This window comes from Acomys minous (assembly GCF_964271855.1).
Source record: "Acomys minous genome assembly, chromosome: 1".
Classification (NCBI taxonomy): domain Eukaryota; kingdom Metazoa; phylum Chordata; class Mammalia; order Rodentia; family Muridae; genus Acomys; species Acomys minous.
In genome coordinates, this window is record NC_140483.1 from 172,678,890 (window position 1) to 172,697,419 (window position 18,530).

The window sequence follows — 18,530 nt, forward strand, 5'->3', positions numbered from 1 at the left end:
AAGCACTCTTAACTGCAAAGCCATCTCCCTAGCCCCTCCTTTTAAGTTTGAATACAGTAAGTATCAATAAAGATAACATGTAAAAATACTAATACCTGCAATAATTTTTATGAATATTAAAGGGGCCTGAGTCTAAAACATGAAACGTATTGTATCCCCACTGAGCAAGTGCTGCTTAGAATTAGGAGAGAGGGAGAGAGGGAGAGAGAGGAACGGAGGAAGGGAGAGAGGGAAGGAGGGAGGGGAAGAGAGAAACAGAACCAAGCAAAAGTTTTAGTCTTTGAAAATGTTAGAAGGCAATGAGTGCTTTGGCTCACCAAATACAGCAAAATTTATAGTGTTATCTACAAGCCATATTAATACAGAATGTTTTGTCAAAATTGTTTTTTTGTTAAAAAAAAAAAGGGGGGGGACTTCAAAGGATAAAGATTATTCACTTTATCCCTGGGGCAACCTGACAGGTTACCTGTGTGGACCTGACACATTCGTACTCAGCTCCTTCTCACTAATATACTCTCTGTGTTGACAGTAAACAGCTACTTGATGCTGGGAGACTTTTCCATAAATGCCCTTAAAGTGTGTGTAACAGCACAGGCTTCCAGGAACTCTGGGCAGTGTCTGGACTGACTCTTCTTTAAACTTCACTATGTGTAAACTGACCCTCAAGAAAAATATTCCCACAAAACAGCATCCAGCATAATACAAGGACATCATGTAGCTGAATGCAGAAATCTGGGTGATCTCTAAAATAATATGCCTACCTAGGAATACTGTCAATTTTAAGTCCAATACGTATACCTAGTTTTTCATGACTATGTAATGAATCCTGTGATTATGGAAGAACAGTCTGAGGCCATTAATTTTAACTATTCGCCCAAATGGAACACAGTTTGCTGGGGGAGGGGGTTGTCTTACAATATGGTAGTTCTAACATCCAGAATTTGGGTAGATTTTAATAAATAAGGATGTAAGGGGATAAAACACTCTCATGTTTTTCAAAAATATTTATTTAAAAATAAGATTTCTAAAAATACAGTACATAGTACATTTCAAGAGAAGTAAAAATTCCACAATTTAAATTAAAAGCAATTTGCAAAGAAAATAGAACATCACATGAATAAAACAAAACCACTAAAATAAATTAAAAACAATGTTAAGGTAGATACATAGTCCATTTTCATTTGAAGAACCAGTGTAGACGTCCCATCTAAACAAATAAATATATCTCATAGTTCCTACTCACCTGTCAGCTTTCTCACTCTCCTCAAAGTCCTCGTAATTCTCCTACCCGTCCTCTCCCTTACTACCCCTAGTACTAGAAATGGCGGTGAGGATTTTCTCAGGGTAAGAGACAGAACAGCTGAGTGACAGGCACACCCAGCAAGTTTGACGAGGGGACCTTCCTAGGCAACCACAGGTTGCACCATTATCACAGCTCCAGACGGTCTTTCATTTAGGAATATGTGAGATTTGAGGATGACAGAAAATTTTAGGAGCCTCAAATAACACAGGTATTGTGCAGTGATTAAACTCGCCACACTATTTGCGGACACAGAGCATGTTTATCTTCCATGGTCCATGCACGCTCTGTTTCCCCCAGAGCCGATTCTGTCCTTGGGCTTGCAGCCCTTTCATCTGAATACCTACGGCTGGGGTGAACTTCTTCCTTCTGTATCTTTAGTTGCTTTTTTCCTATGTATATCAAATTTTCCTTGCTTTTTAATAATCACACAAAGATACAGTAAGCAGTGATAAATTCTCTATCTTTTCCTACTTGGGAAAAAGACTACACTCAGTCTTTTATTCAATGGACAAGCAGTGATTATTAAGAACCAATCCAGTGGCAACACATCCACAGGAGATACAGTGTTGCCCCGACCCCTGCTTTCTCTCCTATTTGACATTTGTACACACTTCATGAGCATGAGCTCAAATCACCTTTCAAGTTTTAGATTTGATTCATTTTTCCATTCAGAATTCACTGCAAAACCATATTTTGTATCAACATTCAAGGAGACACAGACTAAAGCTGATGGAAACAACACAAGCATTTTCACTGTGACTGTCTACTTTGCCAGCCACCTGCACAGGTGCTTCCTCGCCAGAGCAATCACCAAGGCAGCTTCTGTTTTAAGGAGACTCTGAACCTGTCTGTAGAGCCTCAGCGGGGAGAACAGGGAAGCCAATTGTGTGCAGCAGTATTACACCCGGACAAGTCCATCCACAGGATTTGCAGTCTGCCAGTTATGTGAAATGAATCACTAAAAAAATTAGTCTGTAAACCAACCTTACTCTGATTTTCATGTACAGGAAGCAGCAGCACCCACACTGCTTTTGACATCGCAAAGTTCTACTGTCTGTTAGGCTGTTTGTTTAAATCAAGGTACCTTTGCACTTCCTATAGGGAAAGGGTGTGCATATTCATGTGTGTGAGTGTGTGTGAATGTGTGTGTGTGTGTGATTTATATGTTTTTTAAAGTGTCCTTGATTTCTATCTTATTTTCAAAATAGGCAAATACCTGGATTATTATTTAAAGTCATTAAGGATTATTCCCACACTCACAGAGATACTAAATTCTTGACTTGTAATTAAAAATGGACCCATTATTTGCCCTGTAATTTAGCATTTGGTTGAGCAGCCATGAAAAGTGTCCAACAGAATACTTTGCTTATAGAAATAAAACCTTTTGAAAAGTGATTCAATAATCTTTAGTAGCTTCAGCCTATTAAAATACCTTATAAAATAGCCACACTACAGTAAAGTATAAAATTAAAACCCACCCTAATCTACACAACCAAATAAAAATATGTCTAACTAAGAATCATTTTCAATTGACTCTGCTGAAAGTAAGCTCTGTTAATTACACTGTTCACTTCTTCAGACACATATGAGAGGCTTACTCCCAGTCAACAACAACAACAACAACAACAACAACAATAATAATAATAATAATAATAATAATAATAATAATAATAATTCTTTGGTTCATGAATTTAAAATGTAACTCAATGCTAAGCTGAATAGCACCAGGATGTTTTAGTTGCTCAGGTTGTAGAACACTAATTTCAGGCACGAGTAGGTTAAACTATCATCCATCCATACTGGCTCAGTCACAGAGCTAACAATGTCTTCCCTCTAACTGGCAGCCTACAAACAACCAGACTCAGTGCTGAGCGAACCTGTCAAGCAAAGCTACAAAGGAGACTTGCCTGTGGTTATGGCTGTTCAGGCTACGTCTTTCCATATAAAGCTACTGATATGAAAAATATGTCTTATATGTGCAGTTAGTTAATTACACAGTTGAGCAACTATGGGAAGCATTACCTGCACACATGAGGAAATGAATTGGAAAGGCCGAAAGAAACAAAGACCTCAGGGTCCCAAGAATATCAAAAGACTCCAATCTTTAAAGTGTTAACCATCCTTCCTAACTAAATTGTTGATTGTCTCTGGTTACTCAACTCAGTAGTCTGTCTTTGTCATAAAAGACTCCTAAAGCAGATTCTAGTTTTTTCAAATTTTAAACAAGCTATCTCTTCTCTGTATTATACAGCTGCACTTCCATGTTATGTTTAACATGTGCATGCTAAAAATGCTGCGGGTTAACATATCCCACACAATTATCTGAAATTAAAAATCATCTCTCAAGAGCATCTAGCCAGCTCAAAAGAAAGAGCGATAAAGGTGGAGATTAAACAACTCAAACCAAATGCTTCCCAGAATGACTATGCACACATGCTCACTTATGCAAGTATGTCCACACATGTGTAACGATGACTCTTACAGTAAGATGGCATCAGCTGGGGATGAAGAGATGGCAGACAGTGTCTGATATTACGGCCAGTCTCTACTCAACTCCTGCAGAGATGCTGAATACTCATGTCCACTTAGCCTTCTCTCCATCTTACTAATGTCCCCACCACTTTCTTTATTGAATTCTTGGCTATTCACTACTCATTGGTACCTGAACTCTAGGGCAGATGCAGGGGAAAAGCTATAATATAGTCAAAGGTATGATAATGAAAAATCAGTAATACCAATGACATAAGAATTTTAAGCATTGAGTCAAGCACAGCAGCACATGCCTGTAATCCCAGAACTTGGAAGGTAAAGATAGGATTCTGAATTCAAAGCCAGAAAGACCCTGTTTCCAAGTAATAATAATGATGATGACGATGGTGATGATGATGATGATGATCTTCAAATTATCACTAGCAGACAATATTGCCACATCTAAATAACTGATAAAATGCTATTGGTTTTAACAAAATGGTTTTTAAAAAATAAATTTTGTTTAAAAAATGCACAGAGATAATGGAAGTGAGAAGTCACTTCTTGAAGTTAAATCATCTCCATCACAAAGGTAGCAGAAATGCCTGATATTGGTTCATATAGTCAGTGACAATACTGGTATAAAATACTTCAAGTAAACAGCTTCTAATAATTTCTCATGTTCTACTATAGAATAATGTAGAATCTAAGAACAGCTAAACATGAATTATACTAAAGTTTTTTATTTGTAGATAAATTCTGAGCATAGTACCTACAACAGAAGGCAACAACAGATGTGGGTACTGAATCATATATTCACTCATTAGCTAATTACATGGTCAATAATACTAGCAAGTAGAACACACTAAGTTTACAGGACTCACTAACTACATTTGCCAATATTTGTAATTTTCAAAGCATTAGTAGAGGTGAATGCAAGTCTAATGTCCTAACTATCAGTAAATTACATAATGTTGTAATCAATTTCCAATATATATATGTATGTATAGTAGGAGTCATGTCAAAATTTACATAATGAAGTATTATAGTTCAGTGAACTGTAGCTAGGTTGTTTACTGATACATGTCAAAGAGAACTACCCAGAGAACAGACAATCGAGACAGAAGTTAGCATACGCTAATGGACATTAGTGCCATATTTAGCCACTCCAAGGCAAGTTGTGATTTTTTTTTTAAGCAATACATGTAAGAACATTCAAACTACCCATGAGCTAACACAGAAAACTATGTGGCTTTCATGTAAATTCATTTGTCTCTCCTGTTGGGAAGTGTGTTCTTAAATTGGGTCTTTGTGATTAGTATTTCAAATTAGTACATCTTTTGAGCAAAACAGTTACTTGTATGGAAGTAACCCAAAGTCTCATTAAGAATAGTTATAATGAGGCAGGCCATGGTGGCACATATTATTAATCCCAGCACTCGGGAGACAGAGGCAGGTGGATCTCTGTGAATTCAAGGCCTGGTCTACAAAGTGAGTACCAAGACAGCCAGTGATACACAGAGAAACCCTGTCTTGAACCCTCCCCCCCCCCCCCCCCGGTCAAAAAAAATAGAACCACCTCCATACATTAGTGAAATGTTCTGAGACATTTGACTCAGTTCTTTTGCATCTCATAAATGCCATAGTCTATTTCTTCTTCCTGTCTTTTCCGAGTTCTTGGGATTGAATGTGGGGCCTCTTATGCACTCTATCATTAAGATATACCCCAGCCCCTACTTTATTACTATTAAAGGTAAATGGTCTTCTGAAAAAGAGGTTACTGTGTTAACTATTATTTTAAATGGCTCTTTTATATTAACTAAAAAATTATTAATACAAATTATAAATAAACTGGGTTTTTTGTTTCCATGTAACATCAGCTATCTTAGTATATTGATAGTTTAATGTTTAGAAGATTCTGAACTTAGTCCTTTGTCGCCTACATCAACTTATCCAATTAGATTTCAAAAAATTGTGTGTGTTTGTGTGTGAGAGAGAACATGAATGGATGAATGAATGAATGAATGAATGAATGAGTGCATGATGATGGGGGAGAGGGCATGAGTGCCAAGGCATGTTTATGCAGGTCAGAGGACAACTCTATGGAGGCAGGTGCTGTCATTTTTCTTCACCTTTAAAGAGGGTTCAGGGGACTAAAATCTGATTACCAGTCTTGCACAGAAAATACCTTCATATGCTGAGCCATATTGCAGGCCCGACTCTAACTGTTTGCCGAATGTAACTTCTGCCCGCTGTAATACTTTAATTCCAGAAGTCCAAGAAATTACTTTACCAATGTAAAAATATCATTAGTGCACATTTTGCTAAAATTAAATGGGAAGTTTATAAATACTTCAATGCAATATATAGACAAAGCAGAAATCGCATTGCTCTGTTGCTTTCTAACACTCCACATGTATTATTCAGAGTGACAAATGAAGTGGATATTGAATCTACAGGTTTAACTCTGACTGAGAAGGTTTTTAAAAGAAAAAAATAGCACTATTAAGCAATTACTAGTTATTTTAAGGCAATTGAGCCTCTGTGTGTGTGTGTGTGTGTGTGTGTGTGTGTGTGTGTGTGTGTGTGTAGGACCATTCCAAACTGAAAAAAAAATTTAATGTAATTTTTAATAATCAGTAAAACACACTGGATAACACAGTTACCACAGAAACTGAAATAAATGTTTTGTGATAAAATAGAATTTAGGTAAGTTTTTTATAATACTAACAAATTAAGTGGCCAAAATAAGGTTTAAAGGAAAATACATGAAATAGCTTATCCTAATCTAAATTTGTGATTGACAGTAAAAAGTATACACAAATATACATACACAAAGCCAAGCAGTTTCCCTAGAAGGAACATCACCAACAATAACACATTCATTTTCAATTTTTATAAAACTTTACACTTTTATACATATGTTCCCATCTCTGGCATGTTCACAGATTGGCGATACAACCCACTAATGGGATAGTAAAAGCCTCTAGAGCCAGTATAATTACATCAATTAGCCAAAAGAGGGCGCAGAAAGAACATAGGAGCTTAATCCCTGGGAAACGGCCAACAGGCTTTTTCTCTAGGAATCTAACAGTGATTACAAACCCCTCCATGGGGTCAGAAATATACATTTGACAATACTGTGTAAGTATATATAGGTATACTGCAATATAGATTCTTATGTAAATACACTGACAATATCATTTCTGCAGCTCAAACTATAGTGCATTAAGTCCAATGACTTAAAGAAACTGCAGCGATGGACTGGGACCCAGGGGAGTGAAGACAGGAAAGATAATGTGCCCAAGAAGTGGTAAACCTAAGAGAACCAAACCTACAGATCGCCAGCACGGCAAAGAGACTACCCCACTACCTCGTGTCAGAGCTACTACTGCTCTAGAAGTATGGGCAGGTCTAACAGCTCCATACTTGGCCTTCGTTTGGCTTTGCTATGGATGCTCCAGGTCTTGTGTGAACAGCATATATACAGCTGAAGGCATTCAACTTCTATCTTCCTACATTGTCTTTTAGTAACTGTCATCAGCCAGTTTAGTCAATTAGCTTGCACAAAATCCAACCCCTTTGCCTAAAATAAACATACTAATTTCATGTTTCCTAAGCAGCTTTTATGTTTCTTATATTAAATTTACTATATGTCTTAGCACCAATAAATATTTTCATCTGCCACTTCTAAGTTTTTAAATAATAAACATAATTAGAACATGAAAATATGGTATTAATATTTCTGAGAAGAGCTTATTCTATTAAGAGTATTTTATAAGACATTTACAGTATCTGAAAGAACTAGCCACAGTATAGTTGACTGACTAACAATAATGATTTGTCTCAGTATCTCCCAGCTATGACTCCTTACTTTACAACTATCTACAAGAAAAGTACGTATACAGCTCAAGAATGACAGATTCATTCAATATTCTTTTCAGAAAGGGAAAGGCCACCAAGCACACACTTTTCAAACATGGATTTGCAGTATTCTAAATAAAAAAATTAAATCATACAAAATGTCTTTGTATACAAAAAGGTTCACGTTCGCTAAGGGACCATCACGACCATAGATCATTCTATTTTAAGATAATTCCATGATATTGGCTATTAATAAAAGACCCTGAAAGTGATACAAATTATTATAACTGGCCAACAGAAACTCACTTTCAACTTGGGTTATTACTGGTATATAAGTTTAGTGACCTACTTTTAAACTTTGAGATGAGTTGACCAACACGTATTATACAATATATAAACCTTCAATGTGTACAATGAGACCTACTGGCAGATACATGAAAGTATACACACTTTAAAAGCACAGCATTCCTCTCTATACTGTATATTACACACCATCCAGTTGAGCATTTTAAAACATCTGCATTTTAATATAACTGCACTTGAAGAAGTAACTGGAATTATTGCAAACTTCCTACCCTTTTCAGTCATTAGAATCTTAGAGTAAAATAGGAAAATATGCCTGACTGGTCACAAATTTTCTCCTGGGAACAAATATTCTAATAGAAATCAATAATTGCAGCAGAAAGGAAGGGTAATTTCTCCTTTATAATAAAGTAGTAGTTAGTGCATTTCACTGGTGATCTTCCTTTGCTTTTGATGAGTAGGAAGAAGGAAAGCATCAGCGTGCTGCTCCTGGGCAAGCACTGCTCTTTATTGTCTGCTCCTGTGCTGCATTTTAAAAGCCCTGCAGCACATATAAAAGGAAGTATTAATAACATTTTAACTTATATCCAAAAATCAAAATTTATACATAAGAAAGTGTATCAAGTTTTATAAACCTAAAGAATTAAATTCAAATCTGGTTAGTACTGCTTAAAGGTAAACATTAAACATCTTAAATTTCCATAAATTAAAATTTAAAGCACTGTGAGCACTGAAGGAAATTTATGTACAATTATTTCACCCCAATCACTGCCTTTTGAGTTTAGTAACAGAAGCATTTAAAGAAATCCCGGTGGAAGGCTAATTTGAAAGTAAACATGCTTTTAAAACTTAAATATAGATCTTGCATTAGTCCCACAACAGGATCAAGATCACTGTTAAAATAAAGCCTGGGGCACATTATGATGCCTAAGAGTGGTGGGTGGATTTTAATTGACTTGAAGAGTGTCATAGTTCTATTCTCATAAAACCAGTACGCATTTCCAGCACGGAGGACCCATCTGTGCCCACCATCCATCTGTTTAGACGTGATTGGCAAAGTGGTAGGGAACTCGCAGTGGTTGCCTCTGCCTGAAAGGAATGAACCACAGGATCTTCCAACGAGTGCCAAAAACTTCTGAGAAGGTCTGCTGCCATGGCTTTCGGGGCCGCGATCTACAGAAGACAGCATTATTAGTGAAAGACAGCACTCCCATGGTGCACTTCAGTCAGCTAAAACAATGCAGGTTGGCTGGGGATCCATTACTGGACTCTGATGCATTGTGTCGCAGCATCACAAATACAGCTTTTCTTTCAATGTGGCATGCAGCTGAGCTTCAGCTCTGGAGAGCAGATATTGTATCTGCATCGTCAATCAACCTAGGGTAACTTTGGAAGCAGAGGAGATGCTCGGCGTAACAGAACGTGTGTCAACAACACAGTAGCAAATCTCTTTTGATGTACTTTCAGGACAAATAATTTAACTTACTTCTGTGAGACAGGGAGCAAGAATGATCAGTACTTATTTTGTTTAAAAGCTCCCATGGCTGAAAGGCTTTAAGACTGGGATACGCCTGTCTAGCTTGGGCCTCAGACGGAGCACCAAGAAAAAGTCATCATTGTATTAGTTTCCTAGTACTAACACATTCATATAATTCTCAAAGACAGTCAGTTGTTTCTATCTTTAAATAAAATCACCAAAGACTTTATACTTACATTTCTTCACAACAGTTTGACATCTTTTCAATAGATGTTGTATCCTATTAAAAACAGAAAATTATATTCAGTTGTAACAAATTTATTAATACTTCTATTTTATGGAATATGTAAGCCTATTTAGAAAATATTCTAAAGACTTAACAAGTTTATATATCTATATACATCCTGAAGTCCCCTTACAAAGTAAAATCGACATTACATCATGTCAAAAAACTAGTGAACTACAAAACTGTCAAACACCTCTACAAGAACTATTTCACTTGATTATAACGTCTGAGGGCACCTGCTTCCTTGGTAATTCTTTTAAAAGGCTAGTTATTTCTAATTAACTCTACTATCTGCAAATACATATTTTAAAAAATACCGCAATGATACATAAAGCTATGGAATACAGAACTACCAAGAGACAAAGAGTGCTAGTGTTTCTGGGTTTTATAGACTTCTATAAATAACAAAATTCAATAAGTTGAATCTATAAACTGATCATGTTGCAACCTGTTTTAATAGGAAATTAAAGTTAGATGATTAACATTTCTTAATATAAAACCAAAACAAAACATTTCTCTTTCTTCCCAACAAAGAAATGAACTCTTTGCAAGAGTGCCACTTCTCCTGTGTGCTTTACACGGCTGTGACACAGGCACAGAAGGAAAGCACTTCAGCAGAAGGCTGTTTCTTTAAGTGCAGTGTAAAGCTTTAATAACAGACAACCTATCAGTTACACTGACCAGCTGTTACAGTATCCAAATACCCAGAATGCGTTCAACCTTATATTTATGTAAAAATGTAAAGAATAAGCATATTTTAAAATGATATAAAGGACATATTTTTCAAATATGCAGAAAAATCAGCTAAATCTCCACCATCTCCCTTGATTTGACCTTACTAACCTGCTTGCCTATGACAGACTGTGTAGTATAGCAACAATAATCAGAGCCAGCCACATGTGGATACTTGTAGCTGTAAACATTACTAAGCTATAGAACTTTCCTTTAGTGGTGCTAACCCTTTACACTTGGAGATGCCAGATGAGCACTTGTGATGACAAACTGTCAGATATGCTGAACAAGCAGCTAGCCTCCAGAAGGGACAAGGAAATCTGGCTTTTATGAGACTAGGAACAAACAATAGTCTCATTTACAGCATTTTCTGGAGATCTGCAAAAAGATGGCAGATTTGCTACATATTCCATATATGCTAGGTTTTTTCTTATTATGCCTTGAAATCTGACAATTTGGTTGAAAATACGCTTCTTTTGGTTGTGTTGCATAGCTTCCTCCCCAAGCAATATTTTATTTTTTTCTAAGTAAAATCCCAATCTCCAAATATATGAGAATATCTCTTAAGCATTTAGAGCAGTGGTTCTCAACCTGTGGGTCATGACCCCTTTGAAGACATCAAACGGTTCTCACAGGGGTCTCCTAAAACCATCAGAAAACACAGATATTCACATTATAATTCAAAGAGTACCAAAACTAGTTATGAAGTAGCAATGAAAATAATTTTATAGTTGGGGTCATCAGAGCAAGAGGATATGAAAGGGTCACAGCATTAGGAAGGTTGAGAACCACTGGTTTAGGGGAAATTAGGTTTCAGGTTTCCAATCCATTTTTTAAAAATGGAAAAGGTGATCTGAATAATGTCTCAGGGTGAAGCTGTAGAAGGCCAGTGCAAAGGAACCCACAACTAAGTGCACAGAAAAGAGGCAGACAGAGTCCCCACAAGCTAGCTTTAGATCAGTGGTTCTCAACCTTCTGAATGCTGAGACCCTCATGTTGTGGTGTCCACCAACCATAAAATTATTTTTGTTGTTACTTCATAACTGTAGTTGTGCTACTGTTGTGAATCAGTATAAATATCTCATAAGCAGGATATCTGATATGCAACCCCTTTGAAAGGGTGTTTTGGTCCCCAAAGCGGTCACAACCTACAGGTTGAGAACCACTGCTCTAACGGTGTGTGAATGCCACTGACAAAACCTTCTTTGTGTCTAAAAGCTATGTGAGGAAAGGCAAGACACGGTCTGTCTAGTGTCACCATTAATCGTGGGACAAGTTTTACTGTGCAGAATCTATGCTGAAGAACTTAGCTGTAGTACTGAGAAGAATCAACTCTAAAGACTCCAGACTTAGCTTTCACGTATAGAAATCCTTTCAAGTATTCAGATATCAAAATTTAAAAATTTAAATCATCATGAGGAGATTTAGATAGCCACTCTTTCAAAGGATGAGATGTGTGTTGTTATAAATAGGAGTTGGGAACAAACAAAAAAAGGAGTTGGGAGTCTACCCAAATTAACCTGTGTTTCTCTAGAATGGCAAAGGCTCAGCTCTCTCTACCTCTGCCATCCAGAATACTGTTAAAACAAAAACCAACCAAACAAAAACCAGCACAGAGCTGTGCAGCACTAGAGCAGAGTAGTTGCTCAGTCTGGAAGGCAGCGAGCACAGGAGTGCTAGACCTTCCCACTTATAAGCAGGCTGAAGTGCAAAGAATCTGTCACTGCAGGAAAACTGAAAACTATTCTATGCACAAGTGCTAAGTTAGGCTTATTTTCCTTTATTTTGTTTTACAATGCACAAATGTGGGAATTTTAAAAGCATACTGAAAATATTCATCCCTTTTAGTGGCACTAGGGAAAGACCAACATGACAAATGCTATGGAAGGACCATAAATATAAAATATAGCCTCAGCTAGCTAACAAGTAAGCCATTCTTTCAGAAACGTGAAAGTCCTATATTTACTGAGTATTGCAACAATTAGTTCTGAGAAATGTTTATGCCTGGAATGACCTAATGATCAGAATATCTAAAAATTTGATCACCCTGAATAACTAAGCAATACAATAAAATGCCACTTTTACATTTAAAAAAAATAAAGCAAACCCAGAAAGACTTTCAGAAACAGGTCTGATCTTTCCTATTCTCTCTTAATTCATTGTCTTCTCTTAATGACTAATCTTAGTATAAAAAGGGACCCTCAGATTCAGTGTAAAATTATGTTTGACTGTAAGAGAAAACTATACTCTAATTTACTGCTGGATTATGCCTGGACTAGAGAAAAAAAGATTCTTAGCAGAAGAAAGAGGTAGATTTGCTGGAAAATTAGAGTGGGGTGCAGTGTGAAAAACAAGAGCTTATCACCATAGGCTTCTTGGCTACCGCGCTAACAGGGCTGAGGACCTAGCCCTGAGCAGAGACGGCGGGTAACTGCTCTTGCTTCGAGTTCATTCTCACCAAGCACCACAGCTTGGCCACATATGTTGTCCTGTGGGGAAACAAATGTGCTGAAGAGAGGCCTTAGACACACTGAACAACACATAAAGGATAATGTGGTTCTTAAGAGTGGGGAAGGGTCCTTGCCTTTGGGCCTACTGAACTCTAGAAACAGTTTCCAAAAGGAGTTACTTGCACACCAAAGAATGAGCTCATGAAAGTAAAAGTGGCCATCAGAGAGAGACCTGTGAATGCAGCTCCATACAGGCTTCACGATCGCCTGAAGTCTCATCGACCAGGCTGCCCCTACGCCACACAGAGCTAGCTAACTTCATGACTCTGTGCTGACTTAATGTATGGAGCCCTGAAAACACTAATCAGGGAAGTCTTTTGTAGTTCAAGGTCATATACCTGCTCTGTCTGAGTTCTCCTAATTGTAAGAGTGTCATCTGATTGCTATTAGTATATAAACAGCAGCATATTTCATGTTTTAAAGATTTTTTAAATTTTTAAAAATTAAGTGCATGTGTGTATGGTGGTGGCACAGGGAGGTATGCACATGAATGAAGATGCTCACGGAGGCCAGGAAAAGGAGTGAGATCCCCTAGGGCTAGAGTTGCAGGTGGCTATGAGCCACCAAACAGAGGTGCTCGGACCAAAGTCAGAATCTCTGCATGAGTAGAACATCTTCTGAGCCATCTTTCTAATCCCTGTTTAATTCTGAAGTTCAAAGAGCCTAGCCGAACAAGGCTGTACAAAATGAGCACCTTTGGTATACATCTACAAGAATGAACTAACTAGGCAAAGCAGGAATGGCATAGCTTTTTATTTTGAACATTTCAATGTAAAAGCAGGGAAGTCCTGTTAACCTGCATTCTCTCTCCATCCAGAATGCACTAGTTTACTGATCGGAAATGGGCAATTCCTCAGTGTCCATCGCAAACAGAGGACCAGCTGTGTCTCTCATTTGAAATGTGAAGTTCACATAAACATTTCATCAATCACAGGACAGTCAGGCAGAAAGTTTTATATTTGTAGCTACTGAAAATCTTTTTCCAAAATAATTTCTCTGCTTTTCTTCATCAAACCATCATCTGGTTATACAAAATTGGTAAGAAATTAAAATTCCACATCTCAATTTCCAACTAGGAATGCCTACCTCCTAAGCTTCTGTGAGGCTTAAATGGATCATTAAATATTAAAACTCCTAATATATCCTCAGTGAGCGAAAATCCTTCTTTTTTATTAATTGATTTTATTAAGCACTTCCTAATGATTAGGGGGAAAAGTATCTCAATTATATCAGTTACTCAAATTACATTTAAATAAAAGTTTATAATGAAAGGCAAATGACAAGAGACTATACATGTAATCCTACAACCACAAGGGGCTTAAAGTAAAAACTTCAAATTATATACATCAGTGTTGATTCACTCATCTATTTATATAGATTAACTACAAGTTACATTCCAAAGTCTTTATGAAAAAGAAAGCTGATGATCAGCAAAGGTGTACACACACACACACAGAGAGAGAGAGAGAGAGAGAGAGAGAGAGAGAGAGAGAGAGAGAGAGAGAGAGGGAGAAGAGAGAAGAGAGAGAGAGAGAGAAAGAGAGAGAGAGAGACAGACAGACAGACAGACAGACAGACAGAGACAGAGACAGAGAAACTATACAGGCATGCATGCAGGCCACAGTAGGTGACATAACTGTAACCACACAGGCTTATGCAGGCCACAGAGGGCAACATGACTACACACACATATGCAGTCCACAGAAGTTGACATGACTGTACCACACTGGCTAATGCAGGCCAGAGGGTAACTTGACTGTACAGGCACATGCATGCCACAGAGAGTCACATGACTGTAACCACACAAGCACATGCAGACCACAGAGGGCAACTGCAGAAAGTGCTTTATAAGTAATTTCACGGTCACCAGAACAACAGAAAGAACTGAAAATCAAGTTACAGTCAAGACCCAAACCCAACTATTTTTGTATTTTAAGATCAAAATTATACTTTTGATGAGGTTTCTGGTTATCAACAGAAGACAGGGAACTGACTGTGCCTTTAGACTAGGGTTTGGGAGATCACCAACAAACCAATAGAATGTGAGAACTACAGAGACACTTTGCTCCCTTCAGCAAAGATCAAAAGACAAAAAAAACCAAGATCCATGCTTTTTCTAACCTTATGATGCTTAAATTCAGGTTAAATATTCACATGAATTCAGGTCATGAGATGATAAAAAATCAGTATCTGGGGAAAACACCAACTACCAGCAACACACAAAATGTTTAGCAACCAAGCAACATAAAGTGTCTCTACATTCAGCTGTGAGCCTTTAAGAAGTCTATGCCCTAACTATCTTACTAGCATTATCAAAACACATTTAAATCAATTCTTTCCACCTTTCCTATTCATCTGAGCGTTGCAGGCAGTCTATCACACTGAGCAGAGAGAAGGGAGGTAGAGAAACACTTCTGCGCAGAAACACATTTACAAGTTGTTCAATTTCATGCATAATTTTGGTACTACATAAAAGAAGAAACTAGCCTCTATAAAATTTGTTATTATATCCCCAATACAAACAAATATATCCAATATTAACACAGAGCATGAAAAGCATCTAAGACACATGATAAATCTTGGCAATATCTTTTAGGGTTTTAAAAAGGCATTAAGGAAATATGTCATGTAATTTTACAACTGGAAATGCTGTATTAGAAATACATTTACTTTATTTAAAAATATATAACTTATAAAGGAAAGCAAAAAATGGCAGAGATCTCCCTTTAAAAAAGGTGAGCTACAACTATCTGCATATGTATAATGTTGGCTGCAAGCTAAGTACGCTAAGCATGACTTACGTAGAATACTAACTTGCCTCCTGATTCACTGATATTTGACAAAATTCAATTATAAACATCTCAAAACTCAGTTACAGTTTTAGGTCTATACTTCTGAATACATATTAAAAAGAAAAAAATCTAATAATTGATTAATAAAGTGTTATTTAATAGCTAATCTCCTTTCATCTGATTTAATATTTTGAATATAAGATACTTCTCATTGCCTAAGATTAACCCCAGTTAATATTATGTCACTGTCTTAGTTACTATTCTGTTGCTCTGAAGATTGGGTAGGGAGAATAACAGAGAGACACAGAGACAGGGAGGGAGGGAGGGAGGGAGGGAGAGAGAGAGAGAGAGAGAGAGAGAGAGAGAGAGAGAGAGAGAGACAGACAGACAGACAGACAGACAGACAGACAGACAGACAGACAGACAGAGAGAGGGGCTGGCTGACTCAAAGCCCACTCCAAGTGACACACTTCCTCCCAGACTACACCTAATCCTTCTAATCCTGTCAAAGACTTCTGCTCCGGGTGACTAAGTACTCAAATATATGAGCCTATAAGGGTCATTCTCACTCAAACCATATAGTCACCCATGTACTAATGAGTCTTTCTACATTTACACAAATGTTGATTGCAAATCAAAAATGGGCCAGGAGCTATAAGAAGAAATATTTTCTCTCTAACAATTTCAAAAATTATCTTTAGTGTTCAACTAGAGTCCAACAGCATCTGTGAAATCAAAGCCAACAATCACATAGAAAAGTTAAGCTTTCATAAAGCTGCAGCTTGCCGGGCATGGTGTTGCACGCCTTTAATCCCAGCACTTGGGAGGCAGAGGTGGTGGGTCACTGTGAGTTCGAGGCCAGCCTGGTCTACAGAGCAAGTCCAGGACAGCCAAGGCTATGCAGAGAAACCCTACCTCGAAAAAAACCAACCAACCAACCAAACAGACAAACAAACAAAAAAACAAAAACAAAGCAGCAGCTCACTGCATCTTCCTCTCCCTCCCCTAACCTCAGCACACTGAGCAGTGCACTGAGCTCTGAAGACATCTGCAGCTCACACTAGCCAACAAACTCCTGTGCTCAGAAAACAGAAATGCTTGTCTACAAAATTTAGACAAAGTGTCAAAGTGTCAAGGTAGACAAAAGCTCCCTGCCAGTACCTCCCCAGGGATGCTGGCCTGCTGTTGGGCTTCTTGATTACATCACATCTTCTGTCACTGGAAACTAGACCGGCCAGTCTGGGTAGCCTGCCCTGTTAACCACTGGCTAGCCAGCACAGACTTCCCTCTTGCTGCCTGGGGCTACTGATCCTTAATTCTAATGTCAATTACACTAATAACAACATCACTGTCTTACTTCATTCAGACACAAGAGCAGAAAAGGGCCCCTCAGTGAGGGCTGCTAAGATAGCTTGTTTCCTGAATAAAGAGTGCATCAAAGCCTACTGCTTTTCTAACATGATTTCCAATGTTAATTCAGTTAGAGCACACAACACATACATTTAAAATCCCTAATTTAAATTAAATCTGAAAATACATCCCTAAAATTTTGCTTCAGATTTGTCGATTTACTAGAAATACCTGATTGTGCATCCTTTAACTTTGGAAATAAAATATGAGAGGGTTTATTCATTCCAGGTTAAAGGAAACAATGGAGAAAATGACTGCTAAAACTAGAACCCTGCTTCTCTGAACCCTCAGGCTAAGCACAGGAGATGACATTTACTTCTCACTTGTTTAGGAGGCCTACATTCAAGCTACGAAACTAACTCTCCATAAGGAAATGATATCCTTTCTTCCCAAAGAGCCTTTTGGGCGTGGGAGGTGGGGGTGGGGGAGGGGTAGGGAGAAGACTACTTCCACGGAGTGACTCTCCGCTGTGACTCCTCCACAGCCGGGGTGCTATTTTCACACTCACCACTAGCTCACAGTGTAGAGACCCATGCATTCAAATATGATAAAAAAAGATACCCAGAGATGAAGCTTAGTTTAAAAAAAAAAAAAGGATGGGACAGAACAAGTACCTATAAAGAAGGTGAACACAGTCTACATTTTCAATGTTTTAAGTGTTATTTTACATGGATGCTAATAATTCCTTAGATTTAAAAAGCACACACTGAAAACATGCCAACTTTAGATAATTACGCCTCAAAAATAACTGAACCAACAAGGAGAAGAGTAAATTCTGAAACCACTATTCACTTAATGCAAAAAGAACAGTGCTTGATGGTCACCACAACAATCCATGGAAACGGAATGAAAACTCACTCAATTCTGTTCTCTGTGTGGTGTTTGTGTGGGCGTGTGCACATGTGTGCACATTCATGTAAGGCCAGAGATGGGCATCAGGTGCCTGCTTCCCTGCTCCAGCACTGGGTCACAGTGCACGCTGCCACACCTGGCTGTATCTGTGGGCTCTGCGGTCCTCACACTTGTGCTACTGAATGACCTCTCTCCTCAACTCCATCTAGAGCAGTGTCCTCTATAAGCATTTGTATATAAGGGCAAGGGCCGCGGTTAAAGGTCAGACTAACAAAGTATATCTCTCCTTCTCAGCACTTGCATCTTTTTCTGAATGCCTCACAGATGTACTATTTTGTGTGGTTTCTACTTAGTTTAGAAATAACCTATCAAAATTCAATTTCCCTGCATAATACAAAAAACTGCTGCTATTCAGTATTTTTAAAATGTACAATCTGAAAATAATTATTAATATGTTGCATTGTGATAGTGTCAGGCTAAGACCAAGCAAGTAACTGCTGGCTTACTTCTTATGTACAACTCAGAATGCTCA

At 37.8% G+C, this 18,530-nt stretch overlaps 1 protein-coding gene across 1 annotated transcript in view; it reads right to left on the minus strand.

Annotated features, from left to right (window-relative positions):
* Positions 1–989: 989 nt before the first annotated feature.
* The window catches only part of ZDHHC21 (zDHHC palmitoyltransferase 21), a 58,580-nt gene continuing 41,039 nt past the window's right edge, over positions 990–18,530 (minus strand). Inside the window, exons 8-9 of the mRNA XM_084787470.1 lie at positions 9,653–9,696; positions 990–9,112 (exon numbers count right to left, since the gene is read on the minus strand). Coding sequence (XP_084643596.1) covers positions 8,980–9,112; positions 9,653–9,696 — 177 coding nt within the window. The 3' untranslated portion in view covers positions 990–8,979. The remainder of the gene's footprint in view (positions 9,113–9,652; positions 9,697–18,530) is intronic.